Here is a 21,899-nt window from a genome sequence, read left to right on the forward strand (position 1 = left end):
ACTGACATTGAAATTAATTTGTAATGGGTAAAGGCAGACGGTATCTTGTCTAACATAGACATACTCTGAATAGCCGGGTCAATTTATATATTGGCAGTAACAAGCATTTTAACTACTATTTGCTAGTTTTTGAGGGTGTGTGCATCTTGTTGCTCACCAACATTTGTAACTCCCCTCTCAAAATTCTTTATTATGTATGAAGAACATGTTTGTTAAATAGAAGAAGTGAACGGGTCTGTTATTTGGGCAGATTACCACAGAGTTCCCCAACGCTGCTTTTTTTCCTAAAGGCTACAGATTTCTGGAATTAGAATTACCTCAAGGTTTTTTGTTATGATTTGTCTTATTTTACTCTCTCTTTTTTTTTTAAAAGAATGTATTTGATCCCATTTGAGTTAATAACTCTTGGATCTGAGTTGTTTTTTGATTGTTTTCACCAAGTTTTTATTCACGTGTAGTTTTTATAAGGAAATAGATATGAAATAAACAGTTTGAATCCTTTTTTGACAAGTGCATATGCCTGTATAATCCTACCTCTGTTAAAATACAGAGCATTTCTAGTGCTCCCAAAAGATTCTGGTGTCGTTTTCTGATCACCGTGGAGGAAACCACTTGTTTGAGTTTCCTTCCTCCGTGTGGACTGTTTCTAGAATGTCCTGTAAATGGTATTTATGCAGGACATTCTGTTTTGTCTCTGACTGCTTATGCTCAGCATAGTGTTTTAAAGGCTCTTGTATATTGCTGGCATCTCAGTTGCTTGGTCAGTCTTTATGTCGTAGTATTATATGGTAGCTATATTAGAGTTAGTTTTCTATTTCCTGTTGATAGACATTTGGATTGTTTCCAGTTTTGGGCTCTTATGAATAGACCTTCTGTAAATACTCTGGTCACTGTTTTTCTTGGATCAGTACCTAGAATTACTGGTGTATAGGGAAGGTGCATATTTAAATTTATAAGAAAGTACTAACCAGATTGCCAGAGTGGTTACTATTTTACACAGGCACCAGTAACATGTGAGAATTCCAGCTGCTCTGTGTCCCCTTTCACACTTGGGATTGTCAGGTGTGTTGTTGGTGTGTTGTGACCGTGATACCGGAAGTATAGTAGTGTCTCATAGTTTTAGCTTATATTTACTTGCTGACTGGTTTTGAGCACTTTTGCATTATGATTGTTGACAATTTATATATTTTCCTTTGTGGAGCCGCTTCAGTCTTTTGTGGTCTTCTGGCACTGCCCTTCTCCCTCTTTTTTTTAATAACTCAGCTTTGCTTTTTATAATTCAGTGTAAGAGTTTTTCTGTATACAAGTCCTTTCTTAAATATATGTGTTGTAAATCTTTTCTCCCAGTTTGTAGTTTGTCTGTTTATTTTCTGAATACTTTTTCTGCATCTTTTGAGATGAATCATAGCATTTTCTTTTATTTTGTTAATGTGGCATTTATATTGATTGATATTTGAATGGTAAACTGACTTTGTATTCTTAACAGACACTCCAGTTAGTTACAGTGTATTATGCTTTTTGCATAATGCTGGAATTGATGTGCTAATATTTCATTAAGGATTTTTGCATCTTTGTTTATGAAGGATGTCGGTTGTTAATTTTTCCTAATATTCCTGCAATGAAAGCATTTCTCATCTCCTTGTTTGGTGTAGGTGTCAAGCTTCTTGGCGCACTGAGCTTGGTCTCCCCTTCTGGCCCCACAGCATCTCAAGTATCCTGTCCTGGGGCTCATTTGCTTGTCTCCGGTCCTTTAGAAGTCACAGTCCTGTACTGCCTGTTTTGTCGGATGTCTGAGAATAGTAATTTTCCTGTATTTTGTCCAGTGTTCATATTTGTTTACTGTGAGAGGGCTAATTGGATCCCAGCTATTCCGTCATGCCTGTGGGTGGAAGCAACGTGGGTAACTTTAGAGTGGATGTGATTGGTTTGTTTCCGCTGCCATTTCACCTTTCTTTATGCCTTTTCGTTTTGGATTTTTCTTCCTTCTCATGTATTAAATTCCTTTGAAATACTTAGTTTGCTCCTATATCAGAGGAACAAAAGTCTGTACTATTAAATTGGGTCATTTGCATGGAATTTGCATGGAATATTATCTGCATTTGTCTTTGATATGACAAATTAAAATATTAAAATCTATGGGTAAGATTAGTTTCTTCTTAGAATCTTTAAATAGTTTCCACTGTGGGAAGAAAACAAGTCCCCTTATGAACTTGTCATATTAGTGAGGTTCAGAAAATACAGTTGCCTCTGACCACTTGGCAGCTGCTTTACCTGAACAGTTATTTCTAGGTCTCGGAGGAAAGTGTCTGAGCCGTGGCTTGTAGGTGGGGCTGCTATGTAACCGTGTCTCTTTTTCTTATGTGTAACCTTAGCTTCTTGAAAGTATGTTTTATTTTAGACTTATAATATTCTTCTTCATTATGAGTAGTTCTAAGAATTTTATTTGTTATTCAGTGTCCTTTTCACTTACAGAATTATGAAAGAAAATGGGTAGAAACAAGTATTTCCTCACTGCTTAAGGTAGCAAATTACATTTCTAAGTTAAAAGCCATTTGTCATCAACCCTGGTTCAGTCCTCTGTGTCTCCTGTCTCCTAATTTGGTTCTACTCCCATTCGCCTGTATCACGTCTTCTCTTTGTAATTAGGACGATGATAAATATTCAGCTGATCTCTCTCTTGCATTTAATATTTCAGTAACATTTTCGGTGTCCTGGTTTGTCTGTGATCCTGGAAGAATGCCATAAGCAAAACAATGTTGACTTTTGTTTTCCTGTCTAAGAGGTGGGTTAGTGGCTGCTGTTGGTCGTCTTCCCTCATACCTGTCTTTCCTGAACTCCTTTAAACTGCTGTAGCCCCCGTTCTGTATAGTTTCATCTGTTTTACAATTTCACTTGCTAATATCCTTCTCGTGGCTCTACTTGTTTTAGTTTTTATGTGTTAATTTTATCTCCCTAACTAGATTTTAAGGGCCTTGTTTTAAAGTTTGTTTTCTTTATGCCACCCTTAAATGCCTGTTTTATTCTTTTCAAAACTTTTTGGCCATAATTGCTTGCCACCTTGTAACTTCCTGATGCGCCTGTTTCTGTCTCTTGTCTGTGCCTTTTAGCGCAGGCCTGTCTGTGATTTGTCTTCACTTGTGATAGGCAGTGCCGTAGCTCTGTTCACTACTAACCTGCAGTTCTTTTATTCTCATAGAGCTTTGTAGAAGTCAGAATGATGCATCAAATACGAACATGTGAAATGATTATCACCTCTTTCCAGTATTAAGATCAGAACTGTTTATGAACATTTGCTGTTTAAACATCAGGAGCTATTAAATACCATTTTTTTCAAAGAACAAGTATTATTCTTTGGGGAAGCTTCATAATTAATTACCCAAAAAGCAAGATATAAAACTATAATACAGAGGTAATTTTATAAAATAACTATATATAGAAAGAAAATATAGTATTTCCAGATTTTCTAAAGTGAATTGGTATTTTATCTTTAGAGAAAGAAAAAAAATTATTTAAGAAATAAAGGCAAATTGATTTTTAATGTGAAATTAGACTTAATAATTTATAGCATATCAAATCAAACAGTGGTTCTCAGCTCCGGTTACACGGGATAATTGCAATCTCCAAGTGCAGGGCTGGGTTATCCGTATTTTTGGTAAAGTCTCCTCAAGAAATTCTGTTGTGCATCAAGGTTGAGAGCCACTGGTGGGGTCTGGCGCCTAGAGCACCGTAGTTCTGAAGTCTTCAGTGGGATTCTGTGCCCATGCCATGCTTACCTTTGCCTGTGATCCTTTTATTCCCGGGGGTCACCAGGTGCCCTGTGCTTCTGGTAGGCTTGCTGTCTCCGTGTGGAGGACTGGTTAGAACATTTGATCATTGCGCTCGCAGTGTTAACGGGTATGCACAAGAACTCCAAACACTAATCCACGCATTTCTTACATTTGGTCTTGAAGTGAAGTAACGACTAACACATTTAAGATAGATGTGTAGGTATATGCTAGGTATAGTCTCCAGAGAAGGCAATGGCACCCCACTCCAGTACTCTTGCCTGGAAAATCCCATGGACGGAGGAGTCTGGTAGGCTGCAGTCCATGAGGTCGCTAAGAGTCGGACACGACTGAGCGACTTCACTTTCACTTTTCACTTTCATGCATTGGAGAAGGAGATGGCAACCCACTCCAGTGTTCTTGCCTGGAGAATCCCAGGGACGGGGGAGCCTGGTGGGCTGCCGTCTCTGGGGTTGCACAGAGTCGGACACGACTGAAGCGACTCAGCAGCAGCAGCAGGTATAGTCTCTGTCCTCCTCAGTGACCGTGTCTGGTTAACCCTTACTGACTTGTGGGAGTGGTCCTGGACTCACGGTGCTGGGTCACCTGTGATGGAGACCTGAGAGACACTCTCTGTATTTTATTTCAGGAAAGTAAACGTGCAGAGAGAAATGGTAAATTGGATAATGCAAGGAGGAAAACGTCTTTCTGTGTTTGTGGTTTTTTTTAATACTGATTTATTTGCATGGGGTCTTGGTTGTGGCACTCGTGTTCTTTTGTAGTGGCAGGCAAGTTTCTCTCTAGTTGTGCTGCCTGGGCTTAGTTGCCTTTCGGCATGTGGGATCTTAGTTCCCTCACCAGGGATTGAACCCCTGTCCCCTGCACTGCAAGGTGGATTCTTAACCACTGGACCACCAGTGGACCACTAGAAATCCCTCCTTCTGTGTTTCCTTATTAACAGATTGTATAATGGATTACTTCATTCAGCCCCCCTTTGTGGTCATGTCCTGAGCTAGTAGCAAAACTGGGGGTAGAGGTCAGGCTTTGGGATCTTGTATTCTAACAGTTCTTTATGTTACAGTCTGTTCCCGGCGTGTACTAATAGATATCTGTAGTCTGAAGTTCTCTGGAAAGAAGTTGAAGACTGATGTTTAATTTCCCACACTGATGTTATGAGAAGTGACCTGAATTTTCAATTCATATATCATAATTTTCTGGTAGGAAGGAGAAACTTTATACAGCTTCATTTTTAAATGGCAGCCAGTTGCTTTTAGATGGTGCTGTTGAAATATATCACATTTTAATTTTTTTTCTGTTGTCATCTTCATTTTGACACTTAGAAGTCTTAAGGAAACGTTTAGTGATATTCTAGTTAAAATGTCAGTCCCAATTTCTTTTCTAAATCTTGGCTATTATAGAGTTGGCAAAGTATTTTAGATTTGAAGTATGTTAATAAAATTTTTAGTTATGAGTTAAGGTATTTTCTTCAACAGAAATAGCTAGCTTTGGCTGGAGTGCAATGCCAAGGAAGTAGGTCCTTTATTTTGTTATAATGGAATTTTATTGAATTAGAAAAAAGGATGAAATGAGATCAAAGAGTCTTTATTGTAATGGGACTTTCAATATAATAGCTTGATTTATATAGGTTGATTCTTATTATTATAAGTTTAATAAATTATTGCCTGAAGGAAAGCTTGAAAATTAAAGTTGATATGACATAGGTTGAAACTGAATAAATCAGAATTTTATACAGATGGTAATAAGCCAGGAATGTGTCTTAGGAAACTCCTTTCAAACCTGAGTTATGAGCTACTCTAAAAGTTAGCCTTTGGAGAGTAACTTCCCAAAATTCCTCTCCTGAATTTCCATTTCTTACACTGAGTCTGTTACTCCTGCTGCAGGCCTGTTCTCAGCCATGGGCTCTAAGCATTCACAAGTGTCTGCCTGGCTCCCATTGCTGCAAGGAAAAAACTACAGGTTATGGCAAAACTTGTGGTTGTGAGTCCACAGGTAGTGATTTGGCACACCTTAGTATATTGGTTAGTTTCTGCTTCTTAAGACATGGTATACAGCCCTTGTATACCAGTCTCTTCCAAAGCTTGCCTGTAACAAATAAGGCTAGCTTATTTTCCGGTTGTGATACCAGTATTATGTATGTTGCTCTTTTGCTGTGGAATACTTATTCTTAGTGGCTACTGCCTGACTCTGCATATTGTCTAATCAATCTTCCTGTAAGTACTTAAACTAGGGATTTCTATTCTTCTGAATAACAGGAAATCTGAGATACTAAACTGTGTATTTAGAGTAGTTTTGTTTAAACTTTAAGGAGCAAAATTAACTTCTCTGACAGTGAGAGTATCTTGAATAAAGAAAACGTGAACATACGTTAAGTATTTGCATATTTGTGGAAATCTACATATTTCTGCAAATTTTCTCTCTGGTATGGTAGTAGACTTCCCTTACCGCTTCTTCTAATGCTCTGCTGACCCTGGAAGTCCGGTTACACAGACATTCTGACTGAAATGACTTTCTTCCTGAACTTCTCCAAAAGAAAACAGCCCCAAAATTAGTTTAGAAATATTAGCCTCCTTATTTGAAACTTTCATACTTTTCAAAATTTTTTAGACTGTTAATAATTAAGGTAATATCAACATGAACTATCAAACATTAAATACTGATCAGTTTTAATCAGGCCAAATTTACTATTTAGAAAGTTCACAAAATTATGTTTCCCACCATCCCAGATTTATTTAGCTAGGCAAAACTCCCAACAGGCTGATGTTTCTTATTTTTCAAGTACTTTTTTATGAATGTAAGCCTCTTTACAAATAATTTTGACTGTTCATATTCCTTAAATGAGTATAGTTCACTAACATTGGTGGAAAACGTGCTTGTTGAGCCTCGTTCCCCTCTGAACTTTAAATTACCATGCGGGGAATAAATTGCAGGGTTCCCTCCTTGAAAATCATAGGAATGAAAACAAAGGATCTAGTCACGTGGACATGTTTGCTTGCTCTGGGGTTCCAGAACACTTGTCTTGGTGATCAGATTGGTTTCCTGCCAGTTAGATATAACTGTAATGAGAAATAGGAAAGGAATGGGATTTTGCCACTAATGGGTTAAATGAAGTGTTGAAATTTTTGTTAAATCTCAGAAATAATCTTGTAGCCCCTTGGTGAAACAGTTAACATGGTTGCTGATCTTTGCTTAAGAGACAGTGTAATAATGGTGAAAATAAGGTTAACAATTTTTCTTAAATTTCTGCAAAGATTAAGCTATATATCTGATTTTGTATAGTTTACCACATGTAGAAATGAACCCTGAGAAATACAAGACTTATGGACTCTTCTGAGACTATCTGAAACATATCCAAGCATTTTACTTAGTCTCAAACACAGTTTATAAACTGAAATATCAAAATCACACTGTTGGAAGAGGGCTTCCTAGGTGGCTCAGATGGTAAAAGAATCTGCCTACAATGCAGGAAGCCCAGGTTCGGTTCCTGTTGGAAAGGTACCCTGAGGAAGGGAATGGCTCCTCACTCTAGTATTCTTGCCTGGAGAATTCATGGACAGAGGAGCCTGGTAGGGGGACAGTCCATGGGGTCACAAAGAGTCTGGAAAGAAAAATTGATACATTAGTGTTTTTTGAAGGTTCATTGAAAATTACTCAGTGATTTTAACTAATGTGTGTACTAATGAACTCTTTTATTTTAAGGAACCCAGTGATAATGGACCTCTTTTTACTGAATTAAAGTTCTACCAGCGAGCTGCCAAACCAGAACAAAGTAAGAAATACAGTACACATGTGTTTGCACTTTTAAAATGACCACTGGTTTTGTTTTTTGTTTTAAGCCAAGATGAGAGCAGTATGGTTTTGTTAATTTTTACTTTATAGATAGATTATACTTAATGAGATTTGTGTGAAAGAATTTTGATCTCTTAATGGATTTGTTGTGATAAGATTTCACTTATCTTGATAATACAGAGTTAATAAATAATATGTGATTTAGGACATAGTGTTAAAAACTGAGAGTTAGCCCTAATCCATGAGAATGGCTCAGGGATCTCCAAACCTTCTTCTGAGTGTTTTCCTCAGTTCTGGAGACCATGACTTGTAGGGTTGCCATCACGATGAACTAGAACAGACTGCCAAGGGGGAGGGCAAGATGTCTTCCCGCTCCCCTGATCCTGCCTGTCCTGTCCCCTTCTCCTGTTCCATCCCCTCTGCAGATCCAGGGAGTCTCCTGGTAGGCTGGTATTGGGTTTGGGAATCTCTCTAGAGGCTCTGTCTCTCCTCGAGCTTGATTTCCTGGCTGAGGACCTTTAGAATGAGATAAAAAGTAAGACTCTGGAAATAAGTAAACATTTAGGTAATTGGAGATATTAATCTTAATGGCAGTACTGTGGTTTGACTTTTTAAAAAAATGTCTTTTGCAGATTTTTCATTTTAAAGACAACAGTTAGGGCAAGATAGCACAATTTTGTAGGTTAATAAAAATGTTTCAGTTGTAAAGTACTTTTCATTTATTGCTTATTATGTACTGCTCACTTATTTTTTGTGAATTAAGGTGGACTCTTACACATTCTGTTCTTGAAGATATAAAAACCTGCTTATGTATAACAAAACTGAAATCACAAGCATGTGTTTTAACTTGTAGTTCAGAAATGGATTCGTACCCATAAACTGAAGTACCTGGGTGTCCCTAAGTATTGGGGGTCTGGTCTACATGACAAAAATGGAAAAAGGTAAAAACATGCGTGTTTTGTTTTTCTCCTCCCGTTTTGAGCATTTATTGTTCAGTTTGATTAGTCAAGAGTTATGTACTGAGCGCCTCCCTACAGTACTGCTTGGCCTTCACCTGGGTGTGTGGAGTGCCTTCTGCCGAGATGAACAAGGTGTTCTCTCTCATCTGGGGGGCTTGTCCCAAGTGGTAGCGGCTGCCTGGAACTCAGCTGACGAGTAGGAACACAAAGCCAAATGTGCCTGCGTTATTTTTTTCCTCTTAATAATGAATAAGCAAAGAGAAAACTTCATGTTGCTTATGTCAGAGGGAGCCCTCGGGCTTCAATATGGCATTTCCTGTTAGAGACATCAGTATAATCTGCCCACCTTGATGAGATTTCAGTCTAGCTGATGAGAAAAGCAAAGTTGTTTGAAACAACCAGAGACCAGTTTAAGTGCCAAATTGTGTGATTCTGCCTTGTGTGTGTCTTAGGAATTCAGAGAGGAGAGGACATTGTTGGCAGAGTTGAGTTGGAGGAAACCTCCAATGCTTTTGATGCATAATTGACACTTTAAAAAATATTTGATTGAATGAATAGAGTGTCATTTAGCAATGCTGGTAGCTGAGATTTGGCGAGTTGATTTGATTGGAACTGGGATGTACTGGTTAGGATGCTCTCAGCTGCAGGTAAAGATAAAACTGGCTCAGCTCTCTTAAAGTCACCATCAAGTGCCTGGGTTCCTTTATCTTGGCTTTGTTCTCTGTTAATTCTCCATTGTGCAGTCTCATGGTGACTGCCTATTTCTAGACTTCACATGCAAACAGTCCCCCCACAGCAGAAAATAGGGTTGCTTCTCTTGAGTTTCAGTTTCCTGGCAGGGAAACCATTGCCAAGGGTCTTGTGGCCGACGTCCCTCCATGTTTTCTTTGTTGGAGTTTTATCAGTGCTCATTCTTAAACCAGCCACTGGCAAGGGCAGGGTGGTCACAGCGATGAGACAGAGGAAAGGCTAGAGAGCCTGAACCTGAGCGGGGCTCCGCTGGGCAAGATGGAGATCAGAGGAGCTGCTGGTGGGCGGCCAGCACTCTGCACCAGGAAGTTCTGATCCTGGAACCCAGGGAGCCCGGCAACTCCAGGGAATGGCCAGATAGTATTTTGTTATAGTTTTGCTGGGACAAGTTTCTGTAGTTTTCATGAAATTTTTTTAGAGAAATAGTATAGAGCAGACTAGACACAGACACTTGGTTTCAAATCTGTGTTTTGCCCCTTAAAATGTGTGTGACTGGGTACGTTACTCCTTTCTGCCTCTGTTACCACATCTATGAAGCTGAGTAACACCTACCCACATAATAAAGAGTATTACATGTAAAGCTGTTAGAATACGTGTGAGTGTTAGCTTTACTCTCAAAGGGGTCTTTAATCCCGTAAATATTAAGAACTGCTGGTTGAGAGAAGCACTGTAGACGAGGAATAGCATCTCCAGCGGGGAGTGACCTGAACATGGGGGCAGAGTAAGCGTCTGGGCTTCGGGGTGGCCTTGTGGCCATCGGTCTTTAACAAAGAAAGGGTGATTGCACACACATGACAAAGAGAAGGAAATGACTTGGAGAAAGAGGCTGAGGCAGGTAATGGAAGACACGGAAGAAAGGGCTCTTCGGAGCCTGTGTGCGGTGAGTGGCTGGAAGCTGCTGCAGGTGCTTAAACAAGGAACAGACATGTTTGAGGCACAGCTGACCCCCCATTGACTCCTGGTGACCTTGCCACTGAGCCCATGTCTTCTGTGACATAGAGTTGGCTGCAGATATCTTCTGAATGGGAAAGTACATCACCCGGAAGGTAATGATTTACTTTTTAGGTTGAAGCTCTTAAGAAATAATCATTTTAGTTCTTACAAAAGTTTAAAAAAAAAAGAAAGTAAGACTCCTTCCTGCCCTCCTCCCCTGCCAGAAGTCCTTACTTCTTCCTGTAACTCATCTGAAGTGATGTGACTATAGTGCTTAGCACAGTGTTAGGCTCGTAAAAATGTTAGCTGCTATCGTTATTAAATCATTTATGCTGATTTATAGATTCCCATTATTTGCATTGTTTTATTCAAGTCCCCAGGAAAGTATACATCGGTGGTTTTGCTTTAGAGATGTTACTTGGAAGTAGCTTTTCTTTTAGTGCTCAGTGGTAGAAATAATTTTGTGGAAGAACGTGGTAAAGATTTCTGTGCAGTATACAGAATCTTGCTTCATTTGCTGTGGCTAGTTCAGGCATGGTGAGAAGAGGGAGGAATTGTTGAGAGTAGCGGTGGGGTGATCTGTGAATAAAGACAGAGCTCCCGTCCTGGGATGTGTTGATAGATCTCCAATAGAATTAAACCACGTGTGCTTCAGCTCCCTTTCAAAGTGTCAGCAGAGGCTGCATTTTTGTTACCTACATGTTATTTTATAATAATTACACAATGATATCACTCATTTGTAAAAACAAACACATCCATGTGTCCTTGGTTTCCTCCCTCAACCTCTCAAAACCTGTTGCACAGAGGAAATCAGGCAGTCAGCGTCACTGTTCCCCCCTCACTATGTTTGAGGTCGGGGTACTGAAGGTCTTAGAAAACCGAAGACATTTTGCCACTGACTAATTATGTGACTTTGGACAAATAACTTTGCCTCTATAAATGTTAATTATTTTATTAAAAGATGTTTAGAAGGATCTCTAATTCTTTTCCAGCTCAAGAATAGGTAGAATCGTGGATTTTTTATTTGGCATATTGCCTTTTAACTGTTAGCTCTTCCTTTTTCCTATAGAATTGTCATGCTGTACTTTTATCTTAGAAACGTAAAATATGTAAGTAAGATTTTTGTGTCCTACTTACGTTTATTTATTTTGATATATTTAGTGTGGTGGTCAAAAACGTGGATTCACCACTTCCTAGAGGACAAATGACTAATGATCAGTTTTCTTCTGCTGTAAAATGGGGCTCCTGGGGGTGCCTGCCTCATCAGGGTGATGGGAGGTTTAAATGCACTGACATTAATACATCTAAAGTGCTTAGAATAGGGCCGTTCTCATATTTCAGTAAATGCCAGCTGTTGTTGTTACAGTGATTATTAATCTTATTCCCATTAGAAAATAGCTTCATACATTTTGAGTGTTTGATACATCTTGGTTTTTTTATTGATTTATTGAATGGTTTAACTAGACAGCTCAGAATAAAGATAAAAGTGGCTCACAGAGCAAAAGATGAACCATCTCACCGCGACCAGGTGCTGCTTTCCAGTGCCCTGAAGTGTGCTGTATACGCAGCATACAGAAAGACATGTTTAGTTGCTGAATTGTAGAGTTTGGGTGCTGGGAAAGACCTTAGAAGGCGTGAGGCCCCACTGTCCCGTTTGACACCTGTGGAAATTGGGGCCCAAACAAGAAGTGTGACTCAGCCAAGGTGACAGAGTTGCTTTTGTGGCAAAACTGAAAATCTTCATGTTTTTCTGGTACATTTACTGTTCCCCAAATCTTATCTGTCAAGCACTTAGTATACAGTTCTTTTGTACCATCTAGGCAGTTTTATTGCATTTAGCTTTTGTGACAGCATCTCTTGACAGTCTTGATTTTAACAGAATGTAATACTGCTAAAATGTCCCTTAAAAATAGAGAACAGTCAGAGACAGGAAGCTGATATCCCGAAGCATAAATTAACTTTAACTATGACAAAAATCAGTGATATTAGCCTTACTCAGATTATTTTATCTTTATTATCTTTACCATAAAGCATCTGTTGTCTTCTCTCTGTGGGTGTTTTTTCCTTGCATTGAATATGGTATCATGTAACTTGTTGAGACCAGGAGGCCCCTAAGATAAAAGGCAAAACCAGGACAGCCCTTGCAGCTCTTCAGATTTTTCATTGGAAGAACTAGTTTCAGATGTCTTTCTTTCCTTTCGCTTTTTACTTTCTTACTAAACATTGCCTTGACAAAAATTACTTTGAAAGGAGAGTACTCATGGCAGAGTAGGTTTTCCTGAGTTACATTTTGTTCATTGACTTTTCTTGTTTGTCTTTAGTTACAGATTTATGATAATAGATCGCTTTGGGAGTGACCTTCAGAAAATATATGAAGCAAATGCCAAAAGATTTTCTCGGAAAACTGTCTTGCAGCTAAGCTTAAGAATTGTATGTGAGCTACATTCTTCTCGTTTTTAATCCAGTAAAGGCTAGTTGTGTTGACGCTTGGTCCTCTGCTGGTTGGTGTCAGGTACTGCATTAATTTATTGTATATGATGCTTTATAGCTGGATATTCTGGAATATATTCATGAGCATGAGTATGTACACGGAGATATCAAGGCCTCAAATCTTCTTCTCAGCTACAAGAATCCTGACCAGGTAGCTTTATAACTTTAATTTCTACTGTTTAAAACCTGTTGTTTGAAAACAAATAGAGTTGCTATGAACTTTTGAACCCATGCAGAAGTTTTACTTTGAAGTAGATATGGTAATAATAATATTTCTTCCTGACACTTTTATCTAGTTAACATTCTACGTTTTTGATGCGATTTGTTGGCACTTTATCAAGGTGGCTGTTTTGCCCTAAATAATATTCAGAAGAAGTACTTGTGATACAGAATGAATTCCAAGTAGTTATTTGGGGGTGGGAGCTTGAATCGCGCAGTGCACGACGAGTGCGCTCGCCTGTCTGCTCTGTCACCTTTTTTGTTTCCTTTGTTCAAGAGATCCATCAAATGTAAGTGTTCTGCTACTCGGAAAATTTGCTCTTTAACATGTTGATTATTGAAATCAATTGGTTTACAGAAATATCTTAGCTGTCTAAATTTGTATAGGGTTTGGAATTCAAATATGCATTTTTTAAGCTTATTACATTGACTTTGTAATTTTCACTTTTTAAGGAAAAGAGAAAAGCTGATGTTATACCTTTTTTTGGGTCAATTTAGTTGGAGTTAGAGGGGTTTATAATTTTCTTGAAGCTGACTCCATGATTTTGGTAAAAGTCAGGTTTCAGTTCAGTTCAGTCGCTCAGTTGTGTCCGACTCTGCGACCCCATGAACCGCAGCACACCAGGCCTCCCTGTCCATCACCAGCTCCCGGAGTTCACCCACACCCATGTCCATTGAGTCAGTGATGTCATCCGGTCGTCCCCTTCTCCTCCTGCCCTCAATCTTTCCCAGCATCAGGGTCTTTTCCAGTGAGTCAGCTCTTCACATGAGGTGGCCAGAGTATTGGAGCTTCAGCATCAGTCCTTCCAATGAACACCCAGGACTGATCTCCTTTAGGGTGGACTGGTTGGATCGCCTTGCAGTCCAAGGGACTCTCAAGAGTTCTTCAACACAGGTTTAGTTGAAGTCATAGTTGGGCCTCTATATTTAATCCATTTCATATATGTTCTCACTTCTTAACTTGAGCTTGTGAAAGAAAGGGATACTTAGGCATTTTAGGTGTGTTAAGTCAATATACTTTACTTTTTTCTTCTTTGTCTTAGGCCTGATTTTGAATTCCTCTTGCTTAGCTTTCCCTTTCTCCTTTGGCTCCTCTTTCTTTTCCTGACCTCCCCTTCCTTCTCTCTGTTACGGTGGCTGTAAGGAGCTATATAGGTACCATAGAAGAAAGTTGCTGGTTAGAGCAGGCTAATGGAGAAATCCTAAAGGCAGCCACAGAATCTCCAGGCAACTTACTTTATTTGCATTTATGTTAAAAATAAGCAAGCAAGCAAACAATACATAGCTAAGAACCTGAAGGGAAAGGATTCCGTTAATTGAAGTAGACCAGACTTATAAATACAAATATAATTTCTCTTTATAGTTGACTGAAACATGCTGCCTTTTGTTCGGGTGGAGATATTTTTGCAGCTTGGTTATCCTTTGGGCATACGCTTTGGATGGGATAATTTTTTTAGTATTAGATGTATGTGCTCAATCCAGACCCATATTTTTACTTCACTTCCCTCCTGTGACCAGATGCATACATCTGCGAGACAGTTACCCGGAGTTGGAGATGTAATATGTGGCTCTGGGACAGAGGAAAGCCAAATTTATTAGCTTTGTATGCTAATCAGATGTACATGTACATGCCCATAGATATGTGTATACATTATATTAAAATTTAGTTTTAATTATGAAGACTTGACTTTAACATATAATATTTAAATGTACCTAAGAGCCTCATCTAAAAGTTCTTCAGGTCATCATTATAATCTTGAAAATATTTTTATGAAGTGAATTGATACTTGATTATTCTATAAGTAAAGAGAGGGAAAACTAACATGCCACGTGTCAGCTAAGTTAGCACTTGCGCTCAGTGTGTGGCAGTTGTATTGCGACAAGTATTGATGGTTTACTCTGCTCAGTTTTGTTTTCGATGCCATAAGAAAAAGTGTATGATTTATGATCCTTGCTCAAATTGAGGAGACAAGATGATTACAAGTAAAGCACACACTTGCGTAGGAAAGTCAGCTGGTATTATCTGCGCTGTAGCTACATGGTCATTTAATGTTTTTCTTTAAATAAAAGGTACTTCAGAATTAAGAACTTGATGTTGTTCGGGTATTGGATCAAACACGTGGGGTGTCATAGTGTGGCTTTGTGGCGGAGTCTGCCCTCCAGTGACAGTACTCTGTTTCTGAGCTTTGCAGGCTTTAATTTGTCTTGGTGCTTGGACATTTATAGGTGTACTTGGTAGACTATGGCCTTGCTTATCGATACTGCCCAGAAGGGACTCATAAAGAATATAAAGAAGACCCCAAAAGATGTCATGATGGCACAGTTGAATTCACCAGCATCGACGCGCACAACGGTGTGGGTATGTCCGAGGCACTGAACCTTAGCTACAGCGCCAGTGCTTTCCACTGAACTCCTGTGGCTCTTCATCCTGCAGTAGTAGATAAGCAGACGGATCAGAACTGAAGAGGCAGGATGGGGCAGGGGAAGAAGAGAGAGCTCAGGCTACTGCGTCTGAGGGACAGGGCACCTGCTCCCTGTCTTCCTCTGACCTTCAGAGGTCGTGACGGGTCGGTGGCGAAGTAGTGCAGTCAGCTGCAGTAAGGCTTCTTTTGCTTTGCTTTAGCTCAATTGGAATGCTGGGGGTTTCCCCCAGAGAGGTCTGTGTTTTATTATGCAGCTACAACTTTGTAACCAGTAGACTTACTTTGTCACTCATTCAGCTGGCCTATTTCTTCAGCCGTTGTTTCTTTTTTTCCTGTGTCCAACACTGTGGAGGAGCCAAAACCCCCAGTTCTCTGGGCTTCTTAATAGCTTGCAGCATTTTTAATATCTTCACATTTTCCAAGGGCACTATTAAATGTGTCATTGCTTTATAATTTATTTCGTAGACTGGTAGTCTCAGTTTGAAATTGTAGAGTTTTGCCAGTTTGGGTTATAAAGTAAATTATTAGTCGGAGGTAAATGAGTTCTTTGATACTGCCCAGTATTTGGTGTTTTTTTTCAAAATGGAGTCAAGATTGTATGATGAAAAAGAAGACCATAGGGTTGACTCTTTTTACCTTATTGCCTTAGATATACCTGAAATTCTGCCTTAAACATCATTTCACTGTGCTGAATCTGCTTCTTTTGTTTCACAGCGCCATCAAGACGCGGTGACTTGGAAATCCTTGGTTATTGCATGATCCAGTGGCTTAGTGGCCATCTGCCATGGGAAGATAATTTGAAAGATCCTAACTACGTTAGAGATTCCAAAATCAGGTAAAGGAAAACTTACAGTAAATTATTTCAGGCAAAACGATGAGGCAGATGTTTGGTCAGAACTTCTTCACGAGGGCTATAGCTTTAACTGACACTAATGTAGAAATAAGAAAGTACTTGTTTAACAGTAAGATTCCTTGCACTTATTTTTGTTGAATTTATTTCGGAAGAATGTTCGTAAGTGTATTTAGGACAGCACAGTGCTGCTTAATGTGCTCTTTGCTGTTATTAAGTATTAATGACTTTCCATGGCATCAAGCATCAAACAGTAGCTCATTCTTTTCATTTTTAACAGATACAGAGAAAATATTGCAAGTTTGATGGACAAATGTTTTCCTGAGAAAAACAAGCCGGGTAAGAAAAGACTTCTTCAGCGTTCATAAGGATTTTGTTTTCTGAGAGGAAAAGCATCCTGAGGTCCGTAGACTAACAACCCTTAATGTAAGAGCTTCGGTGTCGTTAAATGTAACCATCTCACTGGAGCCTTGCTCGCGTAGGCCTTCCCACAAGTGGCCTTACTCAGTTGTTATTCAGTGCTTTCGGTCAAGGACCCACATTTCATTCAGTAATGCAGCTGTCTTCTTAGTTGAGGCTCTGTTTTGTGCCTCAGACTCTCCTAGGCACTAGGGATACATCAGTGAACAAAATACATAAAAACTCCTGTCCTCATGAAGCTCTAGTTGGGAAAGGTAGACAGTAAACAAGTGAGGAAATTGCACAGTTTATTGCATGATTATTACTGTGGCAAAAACGAAAAACACAGGAAATAGAATTGGAGGGATGGGGTGGGTTGTTACTGTAAATAGAGTGGCCTGGGATGGTCCTCCTGTGGAGGTGCCATTTGAGCAGCTGTGGGAAGGAGACAGGGAGTGAGCTCTGGGGAAGAACGTGTCCACGCGGAAGGAACATGAGTGCCTGCTGATGCCTGCATCTAGGCCATCACGGGCTTTGGCTTTTACTTTGAGCAAGAGTGCATGAGGTGTGGAGGGAAGGAGGGATGTGAACTGTCTGTCTTTAAGGGAACTCTCTCCAGCTCCTGTCTTGAAGATTGACCGCTAAGGAGGCAAGGCCGGGTACAAATAGGAGCCGGTTAGGAGCCTCCTGCCTTAATCCTAGCAAGGGAAGTAGCAGTGCAGGTGTGAGCAGTGGTCAGTCTGGATATATTTGGGTCTTCTCAAGCCTTTGCTCAGTTGTCTCCTTTTCAGGGAGGTCTACCGTGAGCTTAAGCTGTTTAAATTTGCAGCCTATCAACCACATCTGGAAGTGGAATGTTAGCGCTTTTTCAGCTTTGCTCCCTGTTGCCTTCTCCCAGTCACCAACCTCTTCCTCTGGCCTAATGAATCACTAGCACAACTTGCAGCGTCAAGGATTTCTCTTTGAGCTATATGGAAATGGAATCATAGAGTGAACAAAACAGATTTCATGAGGACAGGGATTTTTAATGTTCTAGTTTCTGGTGGTGGTCTTTTTCTTTCAATACTGCATTTGTGAAATTCATTCCCATTGTTACATTTGTTTAATGTTTTTATTTTTAACTTTATTGAGGAATAATTGACAAATATAATTCTATAATGTGATGATTTTCTGTGTAGGCGTGCCTCATTTTATAGCGATTCACTTTACTGCACTTTGCAGATGTGGTTTTTTTCCTACTAATTGAAAGTTTGTGGCCACCTATGTTGAGTAAGTCTGTTGGTGCCGATTTTTCCAACAGCATTTGGTCACTTCCTGTCTGTGTCAAATATTGTGGTAACTCCCACAATATTTTAAACTTTTTCATTATTATTATACTTCTTTTGGTGATTTGTGATCAATGATATTATTGCAAAAAATTATGACTCACTGAAGGCTCAGATAATGGTGGCCACTTTTTAGCAATAGTGTTTTTTAAATTAAGGTATGTACATTTTTTTAGATATTGTGTTATTTCACACATAATAGACTGCAGTGTAGCATAGACATCACTTTTCAGTGCACTGGGAAACCAGAAAAGGTGACTTGCTTTTTTGTGATACTTGCTTTATTGCGGTGGTCTGGAGCTAACCCGCGGTGTCTCCCGAGATCTGCCTGTACGTGTAGACTGGAGACCGATTACTAAGATGAACATGATTTAACACTGCTATCACCTCTCATAGTTCACAGTGTTAACAGCGGCCTTTCTTGAAAAGACCAGCCTTGCTCTGTGATGCCACCTTTGTGTTCAATCATGTGTGAATCTGTGAGTCCATTTCTGGGCTCTTTCATAGTAGTTTTTGTTTTTTTTTTCTGTTCTTGGGGCACACTGTCTTAATTACTGTAGCTTTCTCTGGTAGTTCAAGTCCTCTGGCACTTTTTCTTCCTTAAACTTGACTTTGCTGATTTGTGTGGTCCTTTGTATATCTGTACATTTCAGAGTCACCTTGTCACTGTCACACATATCCTCTCCCTCTGCAGTGTGCTGAAGTTTTGAGTGGGATCGCAGGGACTCTGGACTAATTGGGGAGCATTGGCATCTTTATACAATTGATACTTTGTAGCTTCCATTGAATTTGGTGTCAGTGTCTCTGATCTGTGTTTTATAGTTTTCATTTGGGAAAAATCTTGCCCATCTTTCATTATATAGGTTTGTAGGTATTTGATGCTTTTTGATGGTATTGTATGTGATATGTTTTTATTACTTTTCTAGTTGCTTGTTGCTAGTGTATAGAAGTAAAATAGATTTTTAAATACTTTATGTCCTGTGATTCTGTTAACTTTACCTATTGGTTAGAAGGTTTTTGATAGATTCCTTAGGCTTTTCTACATGCACTCTCACGTTGTGAATAAGCCGTTTTGCATCGTCCATTCCGCTCAGTGCCGTCTGTTTCTTTTCTTGCCTTCCTGTACCGGCTAAAAGCTGCAGGACTTCAGGCAGCATGGAAATGGTGCAGATGGGCTTCCTTGCTGTTCTTCTGTCAGAAGGGAAGTCCAGTATTTCACCACACTCGGTGACGTTTGCTTTCGGTTTTCTGTAGATCCCCTTTGTCAGATTAAGAAAGTTGAAAGGAAGGATTTTCGTTTCTTTTTTCTCATGTACCTGAGTATTTAGAATCATGCTTGACATGTGGTGGGTACTTAAAATGTCTGAATGAATGAATGAATGAATGAATGTGTGTGTGTGTGTGTGTAGCACTGACATAATATCTTGATTTATTGGATGTGGGAGGAGGGTTTGAGGAGCCGGGAGAATGGGATTTTCTATAATTGAGACAGAGAAAACCGTAGGGTGAGCAGGTTTTAGGGGTTGGTCAGGATTTTGGATTTGGTTGGGATGTGAGATGCCAGTTACAGAACCAGTATATGAGTCAGTGGAAGTCAGTGGATACACAAGTCTGGAGGTCAGTGGAAAGGCTGGACTGGGCATATACATGTATGAGTCATTAACCCAAAGGTGGATTTTTAGATGGGTGTTGAGAGGTGTTGATCTTGACTAGTAAGATTTCTTTTTATGGGTTTGGTTCTGCCTCAGTGTACAGTAGACATTTTATCATTCACAAATTGGTTTTTCTCTTATATGGGACAACCAGGCCTTGCTTGTGTTTCTTTTTTTCAACCTGATCTTCATGTTTTATTTTTCATTTACCTAAAAAATGCAGCTGTCTTCTGTAGAACTAATGGCTTCTGTGGGGGAAAAAAAAAAATTCTGGCTGTGATGTTTATTGTACTTAAGCACATTTTACTTCATAATATTTATTTTAGGTCCTTTTAAAAAGTAGCGTTAAAATTACATTAGTAATTGTTTTTATATATATTTAAATTTTAAGCTTGTCTTCTTTCTTACTGTCAGAATTAAAAGATGTTTTTTGCATTGTATCTAAAAATACATTTTTAAATTTGACTTACCTGACAATTCCTGAATTCAAAAGCATACTTTCAATGAAGATGTGATAGAAAAACATATTTAACAAGCTATATATTTGCATTCTAATGTTACTATAGTTGTGAATCATCTTCTTAGAAGAGGTAAGTATGTTGTATGTATGATAAAACTACGAAATAATTGTGTTATTCTTTTAGATGAAATTGCTAAGTACATGGAAACAGTGAAATTACTGGATTATGTCGAAAAACCTCTTTATCAAAAGTTACGAGATATTCTTTTGCAAGGACTGAAAGCTATAGGAAGTAAGGATGATGGCAAGCTGGACCTCACTGTTGTGGAGAATGGAAGTTTGAAAGCAAAACCAGTGGCAAAGGTGAGTTTTGTTATTGAATTTTCCTTTGGGTTACCTGTGACTGTTCACAACAAATATAGGCAAGTAAACCAGTAGCTCAGTAAAGAAAATAGCAGATTGCTCTGCAGTTAAATATTTATCATCGTTACATAAAAGCAAACTCTATGATACGGAAAAATACATAGAGGGTTTTAGAAAAATGAGTATGTATTTCTTATGTCCAGTAGCAAGTTAAGAAATTCCCTGAACGAGTCTAACTTGGGATACTACTATCTAGCAGAGGAATTTGGGTGGAGCACTCAATTTACATACCGTGTGTCCTTTTCTCCCATGTCACCCCTTTCGGTTGATCCCATGTTTCACTATTTCCTTGTTCATTGGCGTGGTCCAAGTATTTGCCATTTGAAAATTGGTTTTGAAAAATTATTATTTGAAAATTGCATTTGAAAGTTTCCTTATTTGTTGGTATATTTCCCATTTAAACATTATTTTGCTCTTTACAGAAATGTCACTTCATAAAGCTGTGTATCTGTATATAAGAAGATTAATTTTTTGGAAAGAAATGTTAAATAATAAACCTATGGTAGAAGTATTGTACAGACTTGTAGATAACCCCTGGTATCACTTTAAAATTCAGATTTTAAGGTATGCATTATCTTACTGGTTATTTTTAATAATTATTGATTTAACTTTTTCCTTTTTTAATCTGAAATTGTGTTAGTTACTTTTATACGAAAAAGGAAGACTACTTTTAGAAGAAAAATATATTTTTACATTATTGACTTTTAATTGTCATTAACTCTGTAAATTCGAGTAGACTTTTTGGAAGTCTCATATTCCAAACTGAGATAAAGAGTTAAAAACAGATTTTCTCCCTTTAAAATAAGCAGCATATTAAAAGTTTTTCATAATTTTTTTAATTTACAGAGTAGATAGGAATTTTGAAATTGGATCATAAATTTGACTTTTTTGGCTAATAGTAGATTTCTTTATAATTTCATCACAGAATCTGGAATTAAACATATGCATCTATGTATACATCTTGCTTTCATAAGTTTTGTCTTAATTGCACCTTATTCCATTTTTGTGGTCAACGACCATGAGGAAAACCATATCCAGTTTTATGTGAAGAGGATAAATTGAAGACTGAGTTGGATTTTTCAGGAAGGTGGTAAACTTAGAATTTGCATATATGTATAAACATACAGCTCACATCTTGCTCAGGACAGATTTTTGTGCATTAATATTTATAGCTGGCTTCTGTAGTGTTTTGCTCTAAAATTTTGCTGATTGAAAAATAACTCTGTTGTCCTGAGAACTTGTCCAGTGCCATCTCCCTTCCCTGTGCAAATCACTGTTGTTTGTAACTACATGCTGGAGAAAATTTTGTTTCCCCAGGTTGGCTGACTTTACAGCTGAATAGGTCAGTCTGCTGCAGAGCTAACATCTGTGACCTTATAATTCTGTGTCCTTGGATAGTTCAGAAAGCTGGAAATTTCTTGTTAGATCATCCCCTACATGCATAA

At 38.7% G+C, this 21,899-nt stretch overlaps 1 protein-coding gene across 7 annotated transcripts in view; it reads left to right on the forward strand.

Moving 5' to 3' along the window:
- VRK1 (vaccinia related kinase 1) overlaps positions 1-21,899 on the forward strand; it is an 80,510-nt gene that overhangs the window by 38,784 nt on the left and 19,827 nt on the right. For all 7 annotated transcript variants that reach the window (XM_018066423.1, XM_018066425.1, XM_018066427.1 and 4 more), the window contains 8 exons: positions 7,482-7,551; positions 8,425-8,512; positions 12,535-12,643; positions 12,762-12,854; positions 15,149-15,281; positions 16,060-16,180; positions 16,476-16,534; positions 20,216-20,394. In XM_018066423.1, the coding sequence (XP_017921912.1) occupies positions 7,482-7,551; positions 8,425-8,512; positions 12,535-12,643; positions 12,762-12,854; positions 15,149-15,281; positions 16,060-16,180; positions 16,476-16,534; positions 20,216-20,394 (852 nt within the window). The remainder of the gene's footprint in view (positions 1-7,481; positions 7,552-8,424; positions 8,513-12,534; positions 12,644-12,761; positions 12,855-15,148; positions 15,282-16,059; positions 16,181-16,475; positions 16,535-20,215; positions 20,395-21,899) is intronic.

The sequence above is a fragment of the Capra hircus genome, chromosome 21, assembly GCF_001704415.2.
Source record: "Capra hircus breed San Clemente chromosome 21, ASM170441v1, whole genome shotgun sequence".
Classification (NCBI taxonomy): Eukaryota; Metazoa; Chordata; class Mammalia; order Artiodactyla; family Bovidae; genus Capra; species Capra hircus.